This window comes from Spea bombifrons, chromosome 4 (assembly GCF_027358695.1).
Source record: "Spea bombifrons isolate aSpeBom1 chromosome 4, aSpeBom1.2.pri, whole genome shotgun sequence".
Lineage (NCBI taxonomy): Eukaryota > Metazoa > Chordata > Amphibia > Anura > Pelobatidae > Spea > Spea bombifrons.
This window is the reverse complement of record NC_071090.1, coordinates 73,010,387-73,029,929: the sequence shown is the minus strand read 5'-3', so window position 1 is coordinate 73,029,929 and position 19,543 is coordinate 73,010,387. Positions and strand designations below refer to the sequence as shown.

At 39.3% G+C, this 19,543-nt stretch overlaps 1 protein-coding gene across 1 annotated transcript; it reads left to right on the top strand.

Annotated features, from left to right (window-relative positions):
- The first annotated feature begins 5,358 nt into the window (after positions 1-5,358).
- On the top strand, positions 5,359-16,171 carry SH2D7 (SH2 domain containing 7). The gene is made up of 6 exons (XM_053463723.1): positions 5,359-5,465; positions 7,065-7,154; positions 12,256-12,421; positions 13,613-13,774; positions 14,660-15,457; positions 16,100-16,171. Exons 1-6 carry the CDS (start codon positions 5,359-5,361, stop codon positions 16,169-16,171), a joined length of 1,395 nt encoding a protein of 464 aa, XP_053319698.1.
- Positions 16,172-19,543: the final 3,372 nt, after the last annotated feature.

Genomic DNA, 19,543 nt, shown 5'->3' with positions numbered 1-19,543 from the left:
CCTGGGGCGAGAGTCTCAGGACTCCTCTTGATCCTCCCCTGACTATCTCTTTCATTTATCTTTATCTCTCCTTTTCTGTTTTATCTCCCTTCTCATTATCTCTCCTTCTCTTTCTCTGTACCTTTCTTTTCTTTCACTTTCCTCTCTGTTTATTCTCTTCCTTTTCTTTTTACCTTTCCTTGTTCTCTTTATCTTACCACCTTAATCTCTCTTTTCTCCCCTTTATAACTCCTCCTACTCTTTACCTCACCTTTTTTCCTTTCCCTCCATTTTCTGTATATCTCCCCTCCTCTTTCTATTTATCTATCCTCTCTCCCTCCCCTTTCTCCCTACCTCTCTCTTTTTCTCCACCTATTCTTTGATCCATTTTCCAATTTACGTATCTCTCTTTTTATTTATCTAATTTCTTCCATTTCTCTTTATCTCGCCCCCAATGTTACTTTATCTCTCCCTTTTCTTCCCATCTCTCCCACGTATCATTATGTCTCCTCATCTTTATTTTAATCTCTCTTATTTCTCTTTTTCTCTCCCCCTTTCCCCCATCTCTCCTCCATTTCATTATATCTCTTCTTCCTCTTCTCTTATTCATTATTATATTTGGCATTCCACCATCTTTCCCTTGCAGTGGCACACATTTTGACACACACTCACATTTGCACAGACTTACACACTCGTGTCAACACACATGCACTTACACATACACATGCATGGTCACACACACTTACAAATCCATGCTCACAAACCCTTACACATACATGCTCAGGAACAAACATACATACATGTATGAATGCATGCTCGCAATACTTACACACTTTCACTCCTTCCCCCCTTACCCTCTCTCTCCTTTCCTCACACACCCCTCTTAACTGAGCTGTAGATTTTCTTTACAGCTTCACTTTAGCCATGGGGTCATGTGACGTCACGTTACATGACCACGCTTTGTTCCTGCCTCCCTGTGCAAGTACAAAATTGCTCACAAAGGGCTGGTCGGACCATGATACACATTATTATTTAATTTAATATTAATATTATTTAATAATAATATATATTTCCAAATGTATATAAAAATTGTGGACATAAGCTCAGTGATTTCTGCCAAACTTACTGGGCTTCTAGATCAGGACGAAGAATTAGCAGAATCAGGTGGTATTGTCAGGGAATTCTTTTCCATATGTCCCACAGAGCAGTAACAATGTATTGTTTTTGCAGGCATTGGTGATTATGGGTCACTTTAGAAGATAAGAGGATGGTGCTTGGATAGTTCATCCAACTGTAGGATTGATTAATCTATGTGATTTTGTAGCATTGACCACAGTTACAGCCCCCACACGGCAACCCGTGTAGTGTGGTGACAGTATGTGCCTTAACCAAGCTAACCTGGTATTAGCTCACATAAACCGGAATTGATTTTTCCTTCATTTAAGGACTAGTCATTAATCATTTACTTATATAATGCTGATACACGCCTACATATCAATATCTGTATATACTACATAGATCATATGTGCTAAATATGACTGTAAGTCTTGTCTTGGTTTCATATATGTATTCAATGTGTGTAGCTTTATACTCAATTCAGGTAACATCATTCATGTTATCGGGTAATTATTTGACTTGCAAATCACCATCTTTCCATAAAGTTTGCAAATTGTGTAAGAGGATACTAAACCTAATGTGGTTATTTACATAACTAACCGCTTATTTGTTGGCGCATGAAATGATTTTCCCCAAATTCAATTTACGTAAGAGTTTCCACTAATTTGTAACAAATGGGCATTCTTTTTTTCCACCAAAGGTGTTCAAAAGGTAGTGCAAAGTACACATTGTTCAAAAAACTAAATACAAATGTAATGTAAGTAAGAATTTACATATGTGCTTTTGGGTTCCTGTTGGTTTAGCCAGACTGGGAGGTATGATGCAAGAAGCACAGGAGAAGAATGTATTACATGGGTTGTGCATGTACCTTATAGTTCTACGAGATGCATACATCAATAAATGCATTTGTTCTTATAAAACAAATACATATTCAATGTGTATAGCTTTATACTAAATTCTGGAAACATCATTGGCATACCTGGGAACTTCAGGAGTCCGGCTCCCCGGAGCCTTCCCTTGCAGGATGCGGCCAGGACTGCCCACTGAAGTCAGTGGGTGGTCCCGTGACATTGGTGGGAGTTCCCACTGAAGTCAGGGGCCTTCCCGACTACATCAGTGGGAGTTCCCGCTGACTTCAGGGGCATTCTTGCTGATGGTAGCGGGAAACACCCCCATTTAAAGGGAAAATGGGCGAGGACCGGGGCGTGTCAATCTCCCAGGTATGATTATTAGGTCTATGAAATATATTGATATGCCCTAAAAACCTACAAACATAGAATTTGATGGCTGATAAAAAACAATCGGCTAATCTAGTCTGCCCATTTTTCCTGATGTAGAGATATTACCTTACCTTCCCTTAGACTGAAAATACCTACCCCATGCATGTTTAACCTCTGACACTATTTTAGCCTCTACAACTTCTGACAACAATATGTATATACATTTATCTGCCAGTAAAAGAAAACTTTATTAAATCTAAAGCTCTGACCCTACAGCTTTAGACTATGGCCTCTTGTTCTAACAGTTTTACTCTGAAATAAACTTCCATCCCACGTCCGACCAAGGACATTGTGCTGCCTGGGTCCAAGGATGAAATGCTGCCCCCCATGCCCACAAAAGCCAAACCCATATCCATTATGTCATGATTAATACAATTCATTCTATCATGCTTCCACACTCTCACTCACACTCTCTCAATGTCTTTCTACCTTCTCTACCAATCGTTTTCGTGTCCCTGTCTCCTTTCCTACAGCTCCACTTCTTCTCCTGTGTTCTTTCTTTGTCCCCCGGTAACTGGCATACACACTGACACATACTCTCACATTTGCATTGATTTACACACTTATGCCAACAAACATGCACACACATACACTTACTAACATACACACCCTACACATTCATATTAACACGTATAACCTCTCACACACTTATACATACATATCCATGCTCACACGCAAACACTTACAGATCCATGCTCGCACGCAAACGCTTACACATGCAAGCTCACACACAAACACTTGCACATCAATGCTCGCACACATCTGCACAAACACACAGCCATGCTCTCACACAAACACACAGCCATGCTCACATACAAACACACAGCCATGCTCTCACACAAACACAAACACATATCCATTCTCACATATAAACACTTACAAAGCCATGCTCACACGCCAACATTTGCATATACATGCTCTGACACACTTACACATTCATGCACACACATCCATATATGCATATTCACAGTCCCTCCCTTAACCTCTCACCCCTTCCCTCACTTACTTACCTCAGACACAGCTGATTATAATTTTGCAAACCGTTTACCATTTTGGTAGCCTCCTCTGAACACTCTCCAAAATGTCAATATGTTTCTGGAGATGGGGTCTCAGAACTTTACACAATACTCCAGGTGGGATCTGATCAGAGATCTGTAACGTGGCAGAACCACCTCCCTGTTCCTGTTACTAATGCTTCTAGCTATACAACCCAGCACCCTGCTTGTATTACTTTGTGTGTACTTAATGACACCTCAGTTCTGCTCTTCCTTACAGGCAGATGTCATGGTGGTGGCAGACTGCTTGTTTTCACAGATGCATATATGTTAATTGCTTAAATTCTACATTCTCTGGTGGCTGAAATGCTCCATAATTAAGTAACTCTGTCTAAATCCACTTACTCAGTATGTCAACCAGAGAAGAGGGACATGTTAATCTCTGAGGCTTTATCCAGCATGATGAATCACAGCTCATTCTCTACATACAGCAACTTGGATAAAAAATGTTTGTACATACTGCTTGTTGAGTAATTTATACATTTTCCAAAAACACGAAACATTGCTAGACACTTATATCTGCCATAGGCTATACTGTACTATAGGTTTTACCTATAGTGTTGCGCGTGCTGGTTAGGATGCATCAGCTAATTTGACTTCAGAGATTTTAAAATAAAACAATGATAGCTACATTGTTTTGCATGGTTTTACAATTGGTGACATCTATTGCTATAGTGTATCTTTATAAGTTTGCTGTATTCACAGGTAGTTTAATACTAAATTACATGAAACATAACACAAAATATGTAGTTCCCATTTTCACCTCTATCCTTAAATGTAACAAAGCCCCATCACTTAGATATCTCATATTGGTATCCTAGTTTACATTTCACGTATTTATATAGCACCAGCAGATTCTGTAACTATCAATGGAATAAAATCACACACAATGACACACTGGCACAAGAGACGAAGAAGGCCCTGCTCTGGCTACTTTACTATCTAGTCGGTGGTTGAGTTGGCAGTAAACCAGTAGTAGAGGACTGCTTGAATGGGGATGAGTTGATGGGTTCTGGATGATCTGTAGAAGTTGTTGGCCATTCAGATGGCTTGATTAGGATGATGACTGAGAGTGTTAGGTGGAAAGGTTGTACGCTTGTGGGTTTTCAAAGACTTTATGAAAGTCGTGTACAAGGGAGAAAGTCTAGTGGAACAGGGAAGTGATTTCCACAGAAGGGGTGCAGCACAAGTAAAATCCTGAATACGGGAGTGAGAAGAGGTAATCAAAGTAGAACAGAGATGCAAGACATGAGAGGAAGGAAGAAAGCGGTTAGGATTGTATTTGGATTGGAGGGTAGAGATATGCGAGGGGGCAGAGTAGTTAAGGGATCTGTAGGTCAATGCCTTAAGATATGTCCCTCTCCAGTTTTACCCCCCCCAACTCTCCATTTCACTTAGACACAAAGGACAGTCTCTATGAACAGCTGCTTATCTTCCTCTGCCTTAAAGATTTGCTCAAGTTGGCATGAAAGTTTCTAGAAAATTACGATGGTCCAACACAGTCCTGTTTGGGCCGAGTTAACACTTGATAACGCATAATTTTATGTGTGGTTTAACTATACATTATACAGAGTTAGTCAAGCTCTTCCTACAGCAGTAACTACAGTGGGGTCACCCCTTCAGGATCTATCATGAAGTCAAGAGAGTTAAAACAACTCTCCTGCAACTCTTCCTAAGTAAATTAACCACAAATGCAGAAATACAGGGGTAACAAATTTGTCTAAAAGTACCACCAGTGAATATGAACATATATGACATAATGTGTTCACCAGGTACATCTTTTTTCCTTCTGCTGAATACAGTGTGTACATACCCGCAAACAATGGATCTGTTCAGAGATCAGGATGCAGGTAAAAGATAAGCAAATTAGATGTTTACCCTTTATATGTTCTGTGTAGCTTCTCTATTCTAAAACTTGCAGTTCCAGAATGGAGAGATGCACAAAGCTGGCCGGAATGCTCAGACCTGATGAAAAATCGGAACAGAGTGAAAGCGAATCTCTACCTGAGTGGTTTCATGGTCTCATGTCAAGACGGTAAGTGAATGTATATATTGTGAAACTTGTAGTGCAAAGGATACGTAGAGTGGTCATAAAGGACACTTATAGGTAAACTGCTGCAGGTAACGTGAGGATGATGCCAAATCATTAATTGATGATGAAGTTAATTTAATGAAATACAAATAGATTGGATATATCACATGCTGTCTAATAAAACTTTTTTTTAGACATTATACTTACTACATTTTATTTATCTTGCAGCAACTGATCACATATTACCATTACAGTAGGGGACAATAGAACATTAGCCATAACACTGAAAATGTCATATAATTGACAATATACAAAATTAAAAAGTATATTAACACGCATAAGTCATACTGAGAAGAGAACTCTGCTCTTATGAGCTAGCAGTCTATTTAGGAGAGTTTGCAGAAGAGGGGTAGAAGGGGGCTGACTGCTTGGCTGAGGTATAGCATGGATTAAATCCTGGAGATGTGACTAGGTGTATTTGGAGATAAGAAAAGAAATACATAGGGTGCAACATTGTTAAGGCTCTACGAATAAGGATCAGGTATTTGAATTTTATTCTGGGGAGGATGGGGAGCCAGTGGAGGGATTAACACGATGGGGCAGCACTCGAAGAATGGTTGGATAAAAAGATTAGTCTGGAAAGGGCAGTTGTGTCTTGTGAGGTGTGAAGAAGAAGAAAACCCAGAAAAGTATAACATTAGAACAGGGAACTTGGGTAGTTGGGGAGGTTGTGGAATCCTTAACTGTGATTGGAATATACAGAACTGGGAGTAGAAGATATAAAGTATGTCCAGGAGATGTGCCTTTGAGGTATTTGGCCTCGGGTAGTGGGATGCCATCTGGAATGTAACTTCAGAGAGACGGTTTGTGAGGTGAGCTAGAAGACAAGGAGAGTGGTCACGAAAGAAAAGATAAACTAGCATGTCACCAGCACAGAGGTGGCACTGAAATCCATAAGAGATTAGTTTTCCAAGAGAGGATTTATAGGATTCAGTGTGAGCAGACTCATCAGATGATGCTTTTTATTTTATTTATTAAATGATGAGGAACCTCCTGGACAGGAAAGTTGCAAGGGGATGGAGGCGGTAGAGGGCCAGGCAGGGGAGGACAGGCAGCATTCAGCCTGGGGGCAAGACTAAGTGGCCCAATGATAAAGCAGCCCAAGACCTATCTGTCAGAGAACATGTGTACTATCCAATCCTGTCCAGAACACATTTACAGTATAGGAATGCATAGAAAACTAATAAAATGTGCACATAAGTAATCCAGTCATGATGTAAATGTGTGCTGTGGAACACAAAAATAACGGCCCATAATTTTTAAATTTAGAGTAACAAATGGGGCAGTTGACTACCTGTAGTTCTATAACTTTTGTTCTTAAATTGGCATGAGAGGCATGTTTACAAAGCACTTTAAAATATTGTTCACAAAACATATTTAATTAAAAACTTAAATGGGTACATTCAAGTGACATCATGTGTAAATAAATCCCAATGTATATTTAGGAATATGAGTCGGCTTTTAATCATTTCTATTCCTGCCATTTGATTATTCTTGTTTGAAAAGTCCTTAATATAAATCTGGTTTTCAATGCTGTTATAGGGAAGCAGATGACCTTCTGAAAAACCAGGAGACGGGCAGGTTCCTTATCAGATTAAGCCAAAGGACCTTTGGTTATATCTTGTCCTATAAGTAAGTTTCTTGTGACCACAGTATGTTTTATGATATTCCTTGGTATGTCCACATAGAAACACTGCAGAAGAGCAATTATTCTGTATTGTTCACATACTCTTTCTAACTGTTGTTAACTAATTTTAGTACTTAACTACAATAGAGAAATATGTCACCAAATATAATTGTTGAACTAACCTGCTTCTGTTAACCAATACAGCTTAATATATGTTAACAAGTATCAATAAAAATGAAAGCCATGTTGCTGCTCTGTGTAATGCTGTTGTCCCTTGTCTCCTGGTAAATTCACTGATATAGAAGTTGGTGGGACGCCTACCATTATTTTAAAAATGGGCACATCAACTACTCTTGTGTATTAAAAAAAGCAATCGGTATACATTAACACCCCACCCTATTTGCATACTGTGTCAGAAAGGTAACTTAATAATGTCTCCCATTTCACCTTGTTGTTCATTTGCTAAATGAGGTACTGGTTAACCGTGGCACCCAGCAGGATCATGTAACGTGTGTTACGTGAGCCTACTTTATTAGGGTGGCAGCAGCCGAGGGAGGAGGAGAGAAGGAGAGCTGGTAAACTGCACTGATAATGGGAAAGAGTGAGAGCGAATGCATGTTAGCGTGTGTGTTGGTGTGTGTATGTGTATAGTGGTAGAGTGAGTAGGTATAAGTATGTGGTGTTAGCATTAGTGTGTGTTACTGTGAAGTGGTAGATTGTGCATGTGTTAGTGTAGGGTGTTAGCTTGTGTGTTATTGTTAGAGCATGTGATGGTATACACAGAGTACTTTAATACACATTCTTCTTTAGTGTCAGGGTCAGTAAACTGTCCCATTAAGCTTTTGGATAAATTATACCGGTTAATGGCAATGTATGACAATGTATCATAACTCTCAATGACCAGTGCTGAAAAACATGATGGTGCTATATAAATTGATAGCAATAACAAGAAGTAAGTACATTGATAAGTACACATTTCTTGTCTTGTCTGAATATAAGACAATTTGTCATGATAACAACTATCCCCTAACCTTATCATTCTTCATTGTGAAAATATCTTGCTGAGACTTAACTTGCCTCCCATGAATCTATAAATAGTTTTTATGCCCCAGACATCAATGGAAAAATTCATCTTCACACCAGAATAAAGCATTTTGTTTGTCTTTTAAGTCACTAATGCTTGTTTAAGAAAGAGGTCTGGGGAGTAGAACGTGTTTGTTTAGCTACACATGGAAAACTTTGTTCCAGGAACACAGCACTGAAACATATCATGCAAATGTTCACGTTCATACGGCTAAGTATTACACGTCATTTGTATTGTGCTGTGTTTAAACACAGCTATATGCCTCCAGAGTGTCTGCAGTAGCTTGCAAGGGTCAACAAAGTATTATAGTTCAATTTAGCTATCAGGTAAAGATTTAAGTCTCAGCATTAGAGAGCTTGTTACAGTTCAATTATATTTTTAAATAAGGAAACATCTATTATAAGCACCGGTTTTCATGATCATATGAGGTTGAGTGGAATTTTGAAGTCGGAGCCTTCAGAGAGATCTATGGCTATGACAGTACATTGTGCAAATTGGGCAAATTCCTGATGGGCTGCCCAATGTTGCTTCTCATATACTTTTATTGCTTTTAGTGTGCAGCTGCCAGCTGTCTGCACACATGAACACATGCTGGAAAAGTATAAAAAGTAGCGTGCAGTTGAGTGTATCCAGCAGCATGCACATGTACGCCATTTAATCAGCCGCTGACCTTCAAGCACCAGGACAGATTTTCGTCCCCAGTCTGTCCCTGCATGGGGTCACATAACATAATGTGACCCTGCATGTCTGGAGTAATAGCATCCTGAGAGTGGAAGCGCAGTGAGCGTTTAGGAGATGTGTGCGTGTATCTAACTAATGTATTAATTTATCCTCCTGGAATGTATAAATTAATAAATTGATAATTGGCAGTATCTATGGAACCCTTCCTACATATAGGAGGTAGAGAGTAATACAACAGCTGTTGCAGAATGTGTATTTGAGGCCGGTGTTGACTTGTTCCTATGGCTGGATTTTTGGACTTGGAGCATTTGAGAGCATTGGAGGGCAACCAAATCCTACATTTTATGTGAGGTAGTAGACCGTCATTGATGACATAAAAACAAGACCTCATAGGATATTTTTTACTAAATACAACAAACTCAAGATAAACTTCCAATCTTTTGAAATTCTTTAGATACACAAGTATTCTAAATAATAAATTTACATAATTTACTATTATGTGGCTAAGTGTCTTTGTTACATCGTATAATGTATATTTATGTGTAACTGGTAGTCCATCCATACTGTCACATCCCAGAAAATCTTTGGGCTAAGTGCTCTCAGCTTAACACTGTTTGATTTCATGTTACATTTTAATGATGTTTTCTTTGTGATTTTCCTGTTTTCTGCTTTGAGTATCCGCTACTCTCTCAGGGTTATGCTAACACAATTTTACTGCCAGCCACTAATGGTTCGGAGAATTGGATTATCTGTGACAGAGGAGACACTAAGACTGACAGCCCACCCCGTGCTAACAAAATATACAACCACAACACCCCAGAGATAATCATGCTACACAACCCAGCAGAGGGAATATCCTAAACTATTCAAGAAAAGGACAGTCCTGGAAATTCATGAATATGAAACTAACCTACTTATCTTCAGACAAGGATACACAGATTTCCTGGTCTATTTGTGGCCCCTGAGGAATGTGATTGTGCAAAACTGCTTAAGGGAAATTTCAACAATCAAGACCGAGCACACCTAGAAATTGCTCCAGGACCCCTGTGTTCTGATTGGTCCATACCTCTCACCTGTCCCACGAAGAGGTGATCTGATTGTGTCCCATGACATGCAGGAATAATCCTCCCTCACTGATACTGTGTTCCAGAAAGTAACATCACCAAGTGTCTGTGAGTGAAGATGATCACAGCTTAGCGTGGCAGCTGCAGGCCAAGATCAACATATAGGAGTCCCTGGGGTGGAGCATTTGGAGAGCAGGGTAGGCCAATGCTCCAACTCAGTATGGCAGGAGACTTGATGCCCAATCTGGGTTTGCAGGATCCAGTCGCGGAATTGAATTAAGCCCACATCAGGCAGAGGTGCTGGGCATTAAAACCGGAAAATCAGAGAGACTGTTGTAGGAAGTGCTCCCAGGGCAAGGAGAGGCCCTGAAGAAAATCCCTGAGCCAAGTGTGGCATTACCTGCCTGGACCCACGTGAGCTAGCTGGTTCTGGCAGGTCTACCAGTGAGTAGTTGGGCTGGTCAGTCTGGGCCAGCAAAGTATACCCAGAGAGGGGTCCAATTGGAGCTAGGCTTTATTTTTATGAATTTGTTTTGGGAATATGATTTGCATAGCAAATAAATCACAGTTTGCAGCAAATTTGTGAGCCTTATTGCCCAAGAGCTCCATGCAGAATGGTGTGTGCATCCATATTGAGTAATATTTAGCTCGGATCCGTCCGAAGATGCGCGTCCCCATCTGTATCTGATGTTTTGCGATTGTGTGGTGGACATTTTTGTTACTGGCAATAGCATTACAATGAGTTGTGGCAGCCATTTTGGTTATTGGCAGCTGTCATTTTGCACATGGCTGTTAAATCCTCATACACAGACACACAGAGCCAGAACCCAAGCTGATCTGTTCAACTATTCTCATGTAACTTTACAATAATTACCATAAAGCAGCAGCAGCCGGGAATATCTATTCATCCCTGTACACATTTATTAAATTAATAAAACAAGTCCTTTAGGTGCAACATGGATCCAGGTGAAATTTATGGAGGTGCAAAGTGGGTGCAATGGCAAGTCCATTGTTTTGCAATATGGGTGCAATAAAAAAATCCTGTATAAATATATATATATATATGTGTGTATGTGAGTGTGTATATGTAACTATGTGTGTTTGTGAATGTACACTAACTCACAAAATTGATTACCATACCTGGGAACTTCTGGACTCCAGCTACCTGGAGCATTCCCTTGCGGAACGAGGCCAGGACTGCACACTGACGTCAGTGTGCGGTCCCGCTGATCTCGGTGGGAGGTCCCACTCAGAGCCAGCCTTAAGTGTTCTGGTGCCCCCTTCTCACTACCCCCCCTTTGCCCCTTCTCACTATCCCCCCTCCTCACTATTCCCCCCGCCCCTTCTAACTATCTACTCCCTCTCCCTACTTCTCATGATATTCCGGCGCTCAACATGAAATGTCGGCACCGCAACGGAGTCACGGAGAGTGAGGGGCGCGGACTTCACGTGCAATCGCTCGGCGCCCCTGCCTAGGACTTAAATTAAAGCATCGTTTTTTGGGGGGTTTTTTCACTTTATTTAACATGAAGGATATTAAATAAAGTTTAAAAAAAACCCAAACAATGTTTTAATTTAAGTCCCGGGCAGGCGCCCCTGCTGCCATGGCGCCCTGTGCGGCCGCATACCCCTAAGGCCGGCCCTGGTCCCACTGACGTTAATGGGAGTTCCCGCTGATGTTGGGGGAGTTCCCGCTGATGTCGGGGGCATTCCCGCTGACGGCAGCGAGGAAAAACACCCCCATTTAAAAGAAAAATGGGCGGGGAGTGTACAGCCTGTATAACAGTGTAAATTTGGTTTTCCCATCAAAATAGCTCAACACACTATTAATGTCTAAACCTTGGCAACAAAAGTGGAAATGTCTAAATTGGGCCCAAAGTGCAATATTTTGTCTGGCCACCATTAATTTCAGGATCTGTACTGTACTAGGCCTGATGAGTGGCTTAACAAATGTACGGTATATACAAACGTAGCATGCAAGTAGCAATAGAGGACAAGCAAGCTAAAAGATAAATTATCTATAAACATAGGCACAAACAGATGACAGTATAAAGTTATACACACATGAAAGGTCCACAAAGAATGACAGATTTAACCATGAAGAATAAGGACAAACAATTTTTTTCTGTTAAATAGAAAATATTTTCTTATCTACCAATTTTCAACCTCAATTTGAGCGCTAGCTGGTTATTAAAGTTAGACAGAGGTAGCAACATATCCTGCACACCAGAATAGTGTGTTTTTCCATTTCAACTTATAGCATTTTTCTGATTACAGGGGGAAAGAAAGATGCCGCCATTATATCATAAACCAGCTGAAAAATGGGAGGCTGGTGGTGTCAGGTGACTGCTGCTCACATAACAGTCTACCTGCGCTTATAAGCCATTACCAGAACTCACCTATTGATCCTTATGGAGAGAAACTAACAGAAACCTTCATCAAGGTAAGAGCACAGATTTAAAGATTTGATCAATTTACACAAATTCTATATTTTACAAATCTATACCAATGTAATTGTGTTATGCAGGACTAGACAGGGGATGATTATGCCGCTCTGTCACTTTAAGGCCAGCAGCCACCAAATGGCATGTTATGCTTTCATACTCTCATAGCGTGCAGCTACATGTATCCAGCCAGGGGATTGCACACTCTAGGACCTAATCTGCCACTAAAGTAGCAATATTAGTAAGTATTTGGACCAGCCACTGGACCACGGGGCATTTGCCTGGCATGTCAGATGACCAATCTAGGCATGTGTATATGTATTAAATACTCATGGCCATAAGTTCCATGAGGCAAGAGTGGCAGCTGCCCTAGGCACCAGTAGGTAAGTGGCCCAGCGGCTATGTCCCTGAACCTTCTGTGCTTCTAGAAGTGGATGAGACGACAGTACTGGGAGTTAAGACTATAAAAACACACCTAAAGAGCCATTGGGAAAGATATCTTTATTTCATTTTTCACGTTTTGCTAGAACTCCATGCTATTGTGTTATCGTTCCCATGATGATTATTGTTGATTGGCTCAGACAGCCTTTGTAAGAGTGGACAAAGCAAAGGAAGAAAGCTTTAGGAAAGGAAATCAGATAATGCTGAATCTGGTGCAGGTTGTCACTTATCCATGAGGTCAACTTTGAATTCCGATATTACCAAAGAATACTAATTCACAAAAATGTACAAGCTATATGTAGTATAAAAAAATGTGTTATTTATGCTAAAGTTTGATGGTGACTGCTACTATTTAAGTAGTTTCACAAATAAATTCTAATCTTCAGCCCCAGTAACCTCCTCCCTCAATGCCTCTGGCAGCACTTCATAACTGGACATTTAGACCAGTTGCAAGAACACGTTAACGCTTACTAAACTTAATCAGGAATGTACTCTGTGTGATAATTATCAAAAGCAGCTTTGCCTATAAGAAACTAATTAGTAAACTCAACATTATATCATGGAATGTGTGCATACTGGGTAATTAAGTAAGGCATTAGCAACAGATATAAACGACAGATTCAAACAGGGCTATTTGTGAATTGTGGACTTACATTGTGCATAGTATCTTTGGATGCCATTAAAGTTTTTGTGGCTCTTGAAATGTTAAGCTTGTACCCTTAATAATGAATGTGTTGTTTACCCTACAGTTTTCTGATTATAACAAATATGACGAGATAAGTTCAATAAATGAAGACAAGAATAGTTTGAGAAATGCCAATTCTCTTCCTCAAAAGAAGATGCCAGACACCCCCCTTAAAAATAAGAGAGAGGGGAATGCCCAAGAAAAACGCACTGGGTCCCGTGGTGAAGTATGATATTTCTGGCACTTTATATACTACTTTTAATTTGTTTATCCTTTCTAATAGATTTTTTGGGTGTTGAAACTGTTACCTTTGCCCTGGTGACATGTTCCCACTCATTCTGGTTCCTCTATACCCAGGAAGGATGGGTTCATATTTGACCACATGTAACATCCTTATAATATGAAAATACCACTATTTTGGGGTGGATGATGCACACATTGACATATTGATGTCTATTATAGTGAACTGGGAATTTAATCAGTTACTGCAAAAGGTTATAGCACTTTTCACTATTCTCGTTTTTATCCATTTTAATTACGGTATTACATCAATGTTTGCTAAATTGTCAGTGTGGCCTTTTTCGATCCGCTGTCTCTTTTGCCAAAAAGCTGCCTCTGCGCCTTGTTCTTGAAGCTACCTCAATATTATAAACTGGAAGACAGAGGTTGTCAGGAACCATGCGATTAGATCCAGCAACCCCAAGCGTGGGAAGTTGTTCACCTGCCCATTCCACCACAATGAGGCTCTGTGGTTCCAATTCCTGGAACACATTTGACTCATCCAGTAGTAAGGGGAACTCATTTGAAAGTTGAATTAAACATTTAAGATCTATGTTATTTTCTGATCCAAGCACCTCTCAGAGTGTTATGGACAGGGAGGCTTCTTCTCCAGACCTACAGCATGAGATACCAGCAACCTCAAAGCCGACTGTCACAGCTGTGGGTACTGGGTTAGATGGGAAACCCTTTACAGGGACAGGTACATATTCAGAACCCTACACAGGCATGATATAGTCTAGAGTCTTTGATAGCAGACAACTGCCTGTTGCACCATTAGTCTTTTTTTTATAGTATGACACATTTATCAAAAATGTTCTAATCTGTGCTTTAGGACACTGCACCACCATTACCAGAAAGAAGCAGCAATCTGCTTGAAGATGCGGAAGATGATGATGATGAGGTGTATTCCAAGCCTAGGAAATGCCTAGTGGGAAGCCCCAGTAATGCCAGTGGCCTAACAGTGCCAGCAAAGCAACAAGAGCACAAGTCAAAAGAAGGGGTTTATTCTCAATGTCAGAAAACTGATGTTGTCTATTCGTTGGCAAAAGAGGCACAAGTTAATCGAAAGAACATGTTGAAGAATAACATTCCACAGGTTGTGTATTCTGAAGTAATGTTGGACAAGAGCCTACCTTTTGCGCTGGGGCATTTACAGAGCTCCTCCCATTCTTCATCGACAAGTCAAGAAGCTCAGAGAGTAGATACTAAAGTAAAAGAAGTTTCACAATATAAAGTTCTGGAAATGAAATTTGCATCATCGCTCCAGTGCACAGACATGGTTAATACATTTCGTAATGCAGCATTGAATGGCCCCCTGTTGCATGGAAGAGTTGAGATGGCTGCTGGCTCTTCCATGCATTCTGCCACAGTTTCCCAATCTGATCTTGGGAGTACATATGAACAAATACCGTTTAAGCGTTTAAATGCCATGGGTGATTGCCATTCTATGGACCAAATATCCAATATCTCAATTTCTTGCAAAACCACCACCCAAACTTCCAAGGAGGTCATATCTGAAAACTTATATGAAAGGGTGCCTCTTCAGAGCACATTGGAAGATAACACTTATGAGATGGTTACAAGAGGTTTTACAGAGCCTACAGTGAAAAAACAGAATGTAATTCGGAAGGTATGTCTATATTTTAATCTCAACTTTAAAAAACAAGTGTTTAACATATAACTAGCTGAATCCCTACTAGCCAATTCTTTTTTATGCACAGCACTGAGTAAATTTGCAATGGAAGCAGGGCCGGATTAAGAGCATCATGGGCCTGGTGCTGAGGATTTTGGTGGGCCTTTTTATTAAAAAATAAATAAAAAAGACAGAATAGACAGAATCTTAACTCCTCGCCATCCATGTGTACTGGTTAAAAAGAACATCAGTGCTAGGCAGATAGTATAAGATAGAATCTTATGTGATGGAATTGGGAGTACATCAATAAACTAAAAAAAGTAATCATACACGGGATGCCTGAAGCCACATTTTAGTGCCACAAATCCTTTCTCTGCAGATTGAAATAAATATTAATTCACTAATTCACAGATACTCATTCACTGATTTAAATATTCATTCACTCATTCAGATACTAATTAATTCCCTCATTCAGACACTCATTTACATGAGGTGATCCTAAAACTCATTCATACAACTTACCACACCCCCTTACCTGAACTGCAAATGTCTGTGCCGCTCGCAGACTTCCGCAGGGGCCCGCAGCTTCCTTCTGTGTTGCTTGCACTCTGTGCGAACAACTTCTGTTTTACCGCCCAGGGGACGCAGATGCCCAGCAGGGTCCCCTTGGCGGTACAAGCACGGGTAAGTAGTGGACTCCTGCAGAAGTGATCGCGGGGGTCACCTGTGCCCCCTTAAGTAGCGGGCCAGATCACAGTTGCGGCACCCGCAGTTTCTGCAGGCTCAAGGGGCAGCTGCCCATTTTAGCCTATGTTAAACACGGCACTGGCGGCCGCATCGCCCACGCATGGGACCAGTCAGTCTGGCCCTGACTGGGCCTATTTCCAGGTTGGGGCCTGGAGCTGCAGCTCCATCAGCCCCTATGTTAATCCCACCCTGAATGGAAGCTGAACCCACTAGGCACAGTATATGGGTCTATTAAAAGGGTGATCCTACTGGCTCATGGAGGAGAGGCGAGTCAGGGAGCCTGATTATCCAATGGTATGATCTGCCCCCAGTCATGCGCCTCATGTCTAGAACTGCCTCCAAGATTATCCACTTCTCCAGTTGCTGTGCTACAAGTGTTAAGCTTTCCATGATGCATAGACTGAGTTTGACTGCCTAAGTATCACTGGGCATCTTTGTAGTTATACAACAGTTAGAGAGATACCTATTGGCTTCTCTGGGCTATGTTTTAACAGGCTAGAATCATCTTTTTAACTTAACCACCTTCTTATATTACATTTCATTATTTTCTTAACAGAATGAAAAACAGAAAAGGTTCTTTTTTGCCGACAAGAAGAAATAATTTCATTCAACAAATACATAAGGAGATCACTGTGAGGTATTCCTTCCATTGTGTTTCTGAAATTAACATTGTTTAGTGCAATGTTAGTTAAAGAAAGGAACATGGAAAACAAAACTTTCCTTATGAAATCAATAAACATATTGAAAAATATATGAATATAAAAGGTATCCATATGTAACATTTTAATTTGCTGGATTCAATAATAATGTTACCTTTGTTAAATTTATATCTTATTTTAAGAGTTCAGTATCGGCAAGATAGATCTGAACGTAATTTATCAGAAAATATACATCAAACCTGTGTTTTTTTGTTTGCTATATATTTCTTTTTCAATTTGTTTTTTGTAAATGGACCATATGGCAAAATGGTGTGCAAATATTCCTACCTATAGGAACAACCTAAAACCTAACAAAAAGTTATCGTTGTCAACAATCAGGACACTAGAATAGAACACATTTTCATATGACTACATAAATATATGTGAACCTATCACAAGCACAGGTAAAGAACTCAAATTAACTGATTCAACTACTAATTCATCTGTTCCCATCATGTGGACACCTGCTCTATTGTGGGTAATAGGTCAATCACACAAACCACAAAACAACATGCCACAATATAACTCTTGCAGGTAGGGAATGTAATACAGTAGCCCAAGTTTAAGAACCCTAAGAAACATGGGGGGTGCAGCATCTTCTAGAAAGGGAATATTGGACCCTATCTATTGTTTTTTAGTCTAAAGTAAGGGAGACAAGGCTGTCATTGTGGCAGCATCTATCCATTATGCCAACATGGTTGGAGGGAAATGCAGATTAAGATGGAGGGATGAGATAGGGGATGTTGCGATGGAAGAGCACTAGGATTATTGGAATGTGAAAAGGAGAGAATAGGGGATGTGACCTTTTTGAGGCAACATTGTAATGCCCCAAGTAACGAGAAACCCACCACTTTGCTGTCAAACACATTGTATACCTATTAACCCAACCATTAAATTTATTTTGGATATTTAGTATGCCAAATAAAATTGAAAACATTTTGAAGAATATTATTAATTAATAAAGGATGCTGTTAGTGTTATCCGGAATTCTGCATGATGATTTACTTCATAGATTTACTTTATTGTTCAACAGTCTCGTCATTATTATATTAAGATTTTAGATATATAACATGTATTCAAAAAGTTAACAATCATGTCTGAAAATATTTTATTACGTTTTTATGAAAACATACTGTATTTGCATGCTTTAAATCATTTTGCTTTTTAATAAATTGTAAAACATTATTTGAGTCACACAATTTTTGTGCAAAACTATGATTGATGCTATTTTGCACTAAGAAGGGTTATTCTGTGTATTCTTCTTTTAAAAAAGATAAACGTTTTAAAAGATCCTGTGTAAAACACAGGTATGTGATAGAAGACTCTAATCTGTGTGTATTGAGAGCAGCAGGACACCATACTGAAAATAAGAAAAATTAAAGGTAAAATAATTAAATGTATATTTTTTCAAAAGGCATTATAAAACACTCTAAACAACAGGGTGCAATGTTCATAAAATCATTTCTTGACCTGGAAAGGAAACCCTTTACATCTGATTCCCAAAATAAATATTCAACGGTAAAGCTGCAGTTTTGTGAAACCAAAATCATTAAATACTGAATAATAGGATCATCTATCATACATGTTATATTGATGGTAATTTGCAGGTTAAATACTATTGCCTCTGTAAAACCCACTTTGAGACAAACTGAAAATGGAGTAAAATATTGCTGGAATCTTGATCAGGAAATAAAGCTATTGTAGACGGGTTCAGTTTTGGCTAAAGATTATTACGTACGACAAATAATTGTGAAGAAATTGTGTTTAAACTCTATTGTTTTCATATGTGTGTAGAATAATCTATACATAAAGTATAATGGTACTATACGTGGCATATACACTCTCTAGAATAAAATGTTTTCTCTTAGATCAGACAAATGACATATACCAACTTTTCATTTTTACCTGCAAATTTGATCGGAAAAATAAATATGAAAACAACACAATGCTGACATTTATTGGGATACAATAGTTATAGTTAAGAGCCACTATTATTTAAATGCCTGCAAAAGGAAAGTACAGAATTGCAGCAGTGTTTCCTGTTGGTATTATTAATATTATTCATGTTTGTATCATCATATTAGCTATTATAAAAGTATTATACCCACACTTATATTTTACAGCAATTTCACAATTTGAGCATTCAAATCTACCACTTATATTTTTTTGCCCATACATGTTATTTCTGAAAATATAATGTAATTTATAATTGCACTTCTAAGACAACGGGGGAAAGAAGCATTTTGAAATCCAATGACATGCTCTGGACTAACAATAAATCGCCCCATACCAAAAAATAACTGAAGCCCCGGAGATTTTTTTTTACATTAACTGATTTTGTCAGTTTATTATTATTTTTTTTTAATTATTGGTAACAAATGTAAAAATATCTTCCAATATAATACTGGTCCACAGATTAGCCTCTCGGTTCTAAAAAGATTCTGTATAATAATAGGAAAGAAATAAGCCATCAGATGCAAGCATACTGTTCAGTGTGTCACCTACACATTTAGCCCTATTGTTAAGTGAGAGACAATCGCTTCATTGGGGCAAGTAAATAAATATTGAATGTAGTTGCCTGACAGCCTGTGTGGGATAGGTTATCAAAAGTAGAAAATGTATTGTAATTGTATGTCTT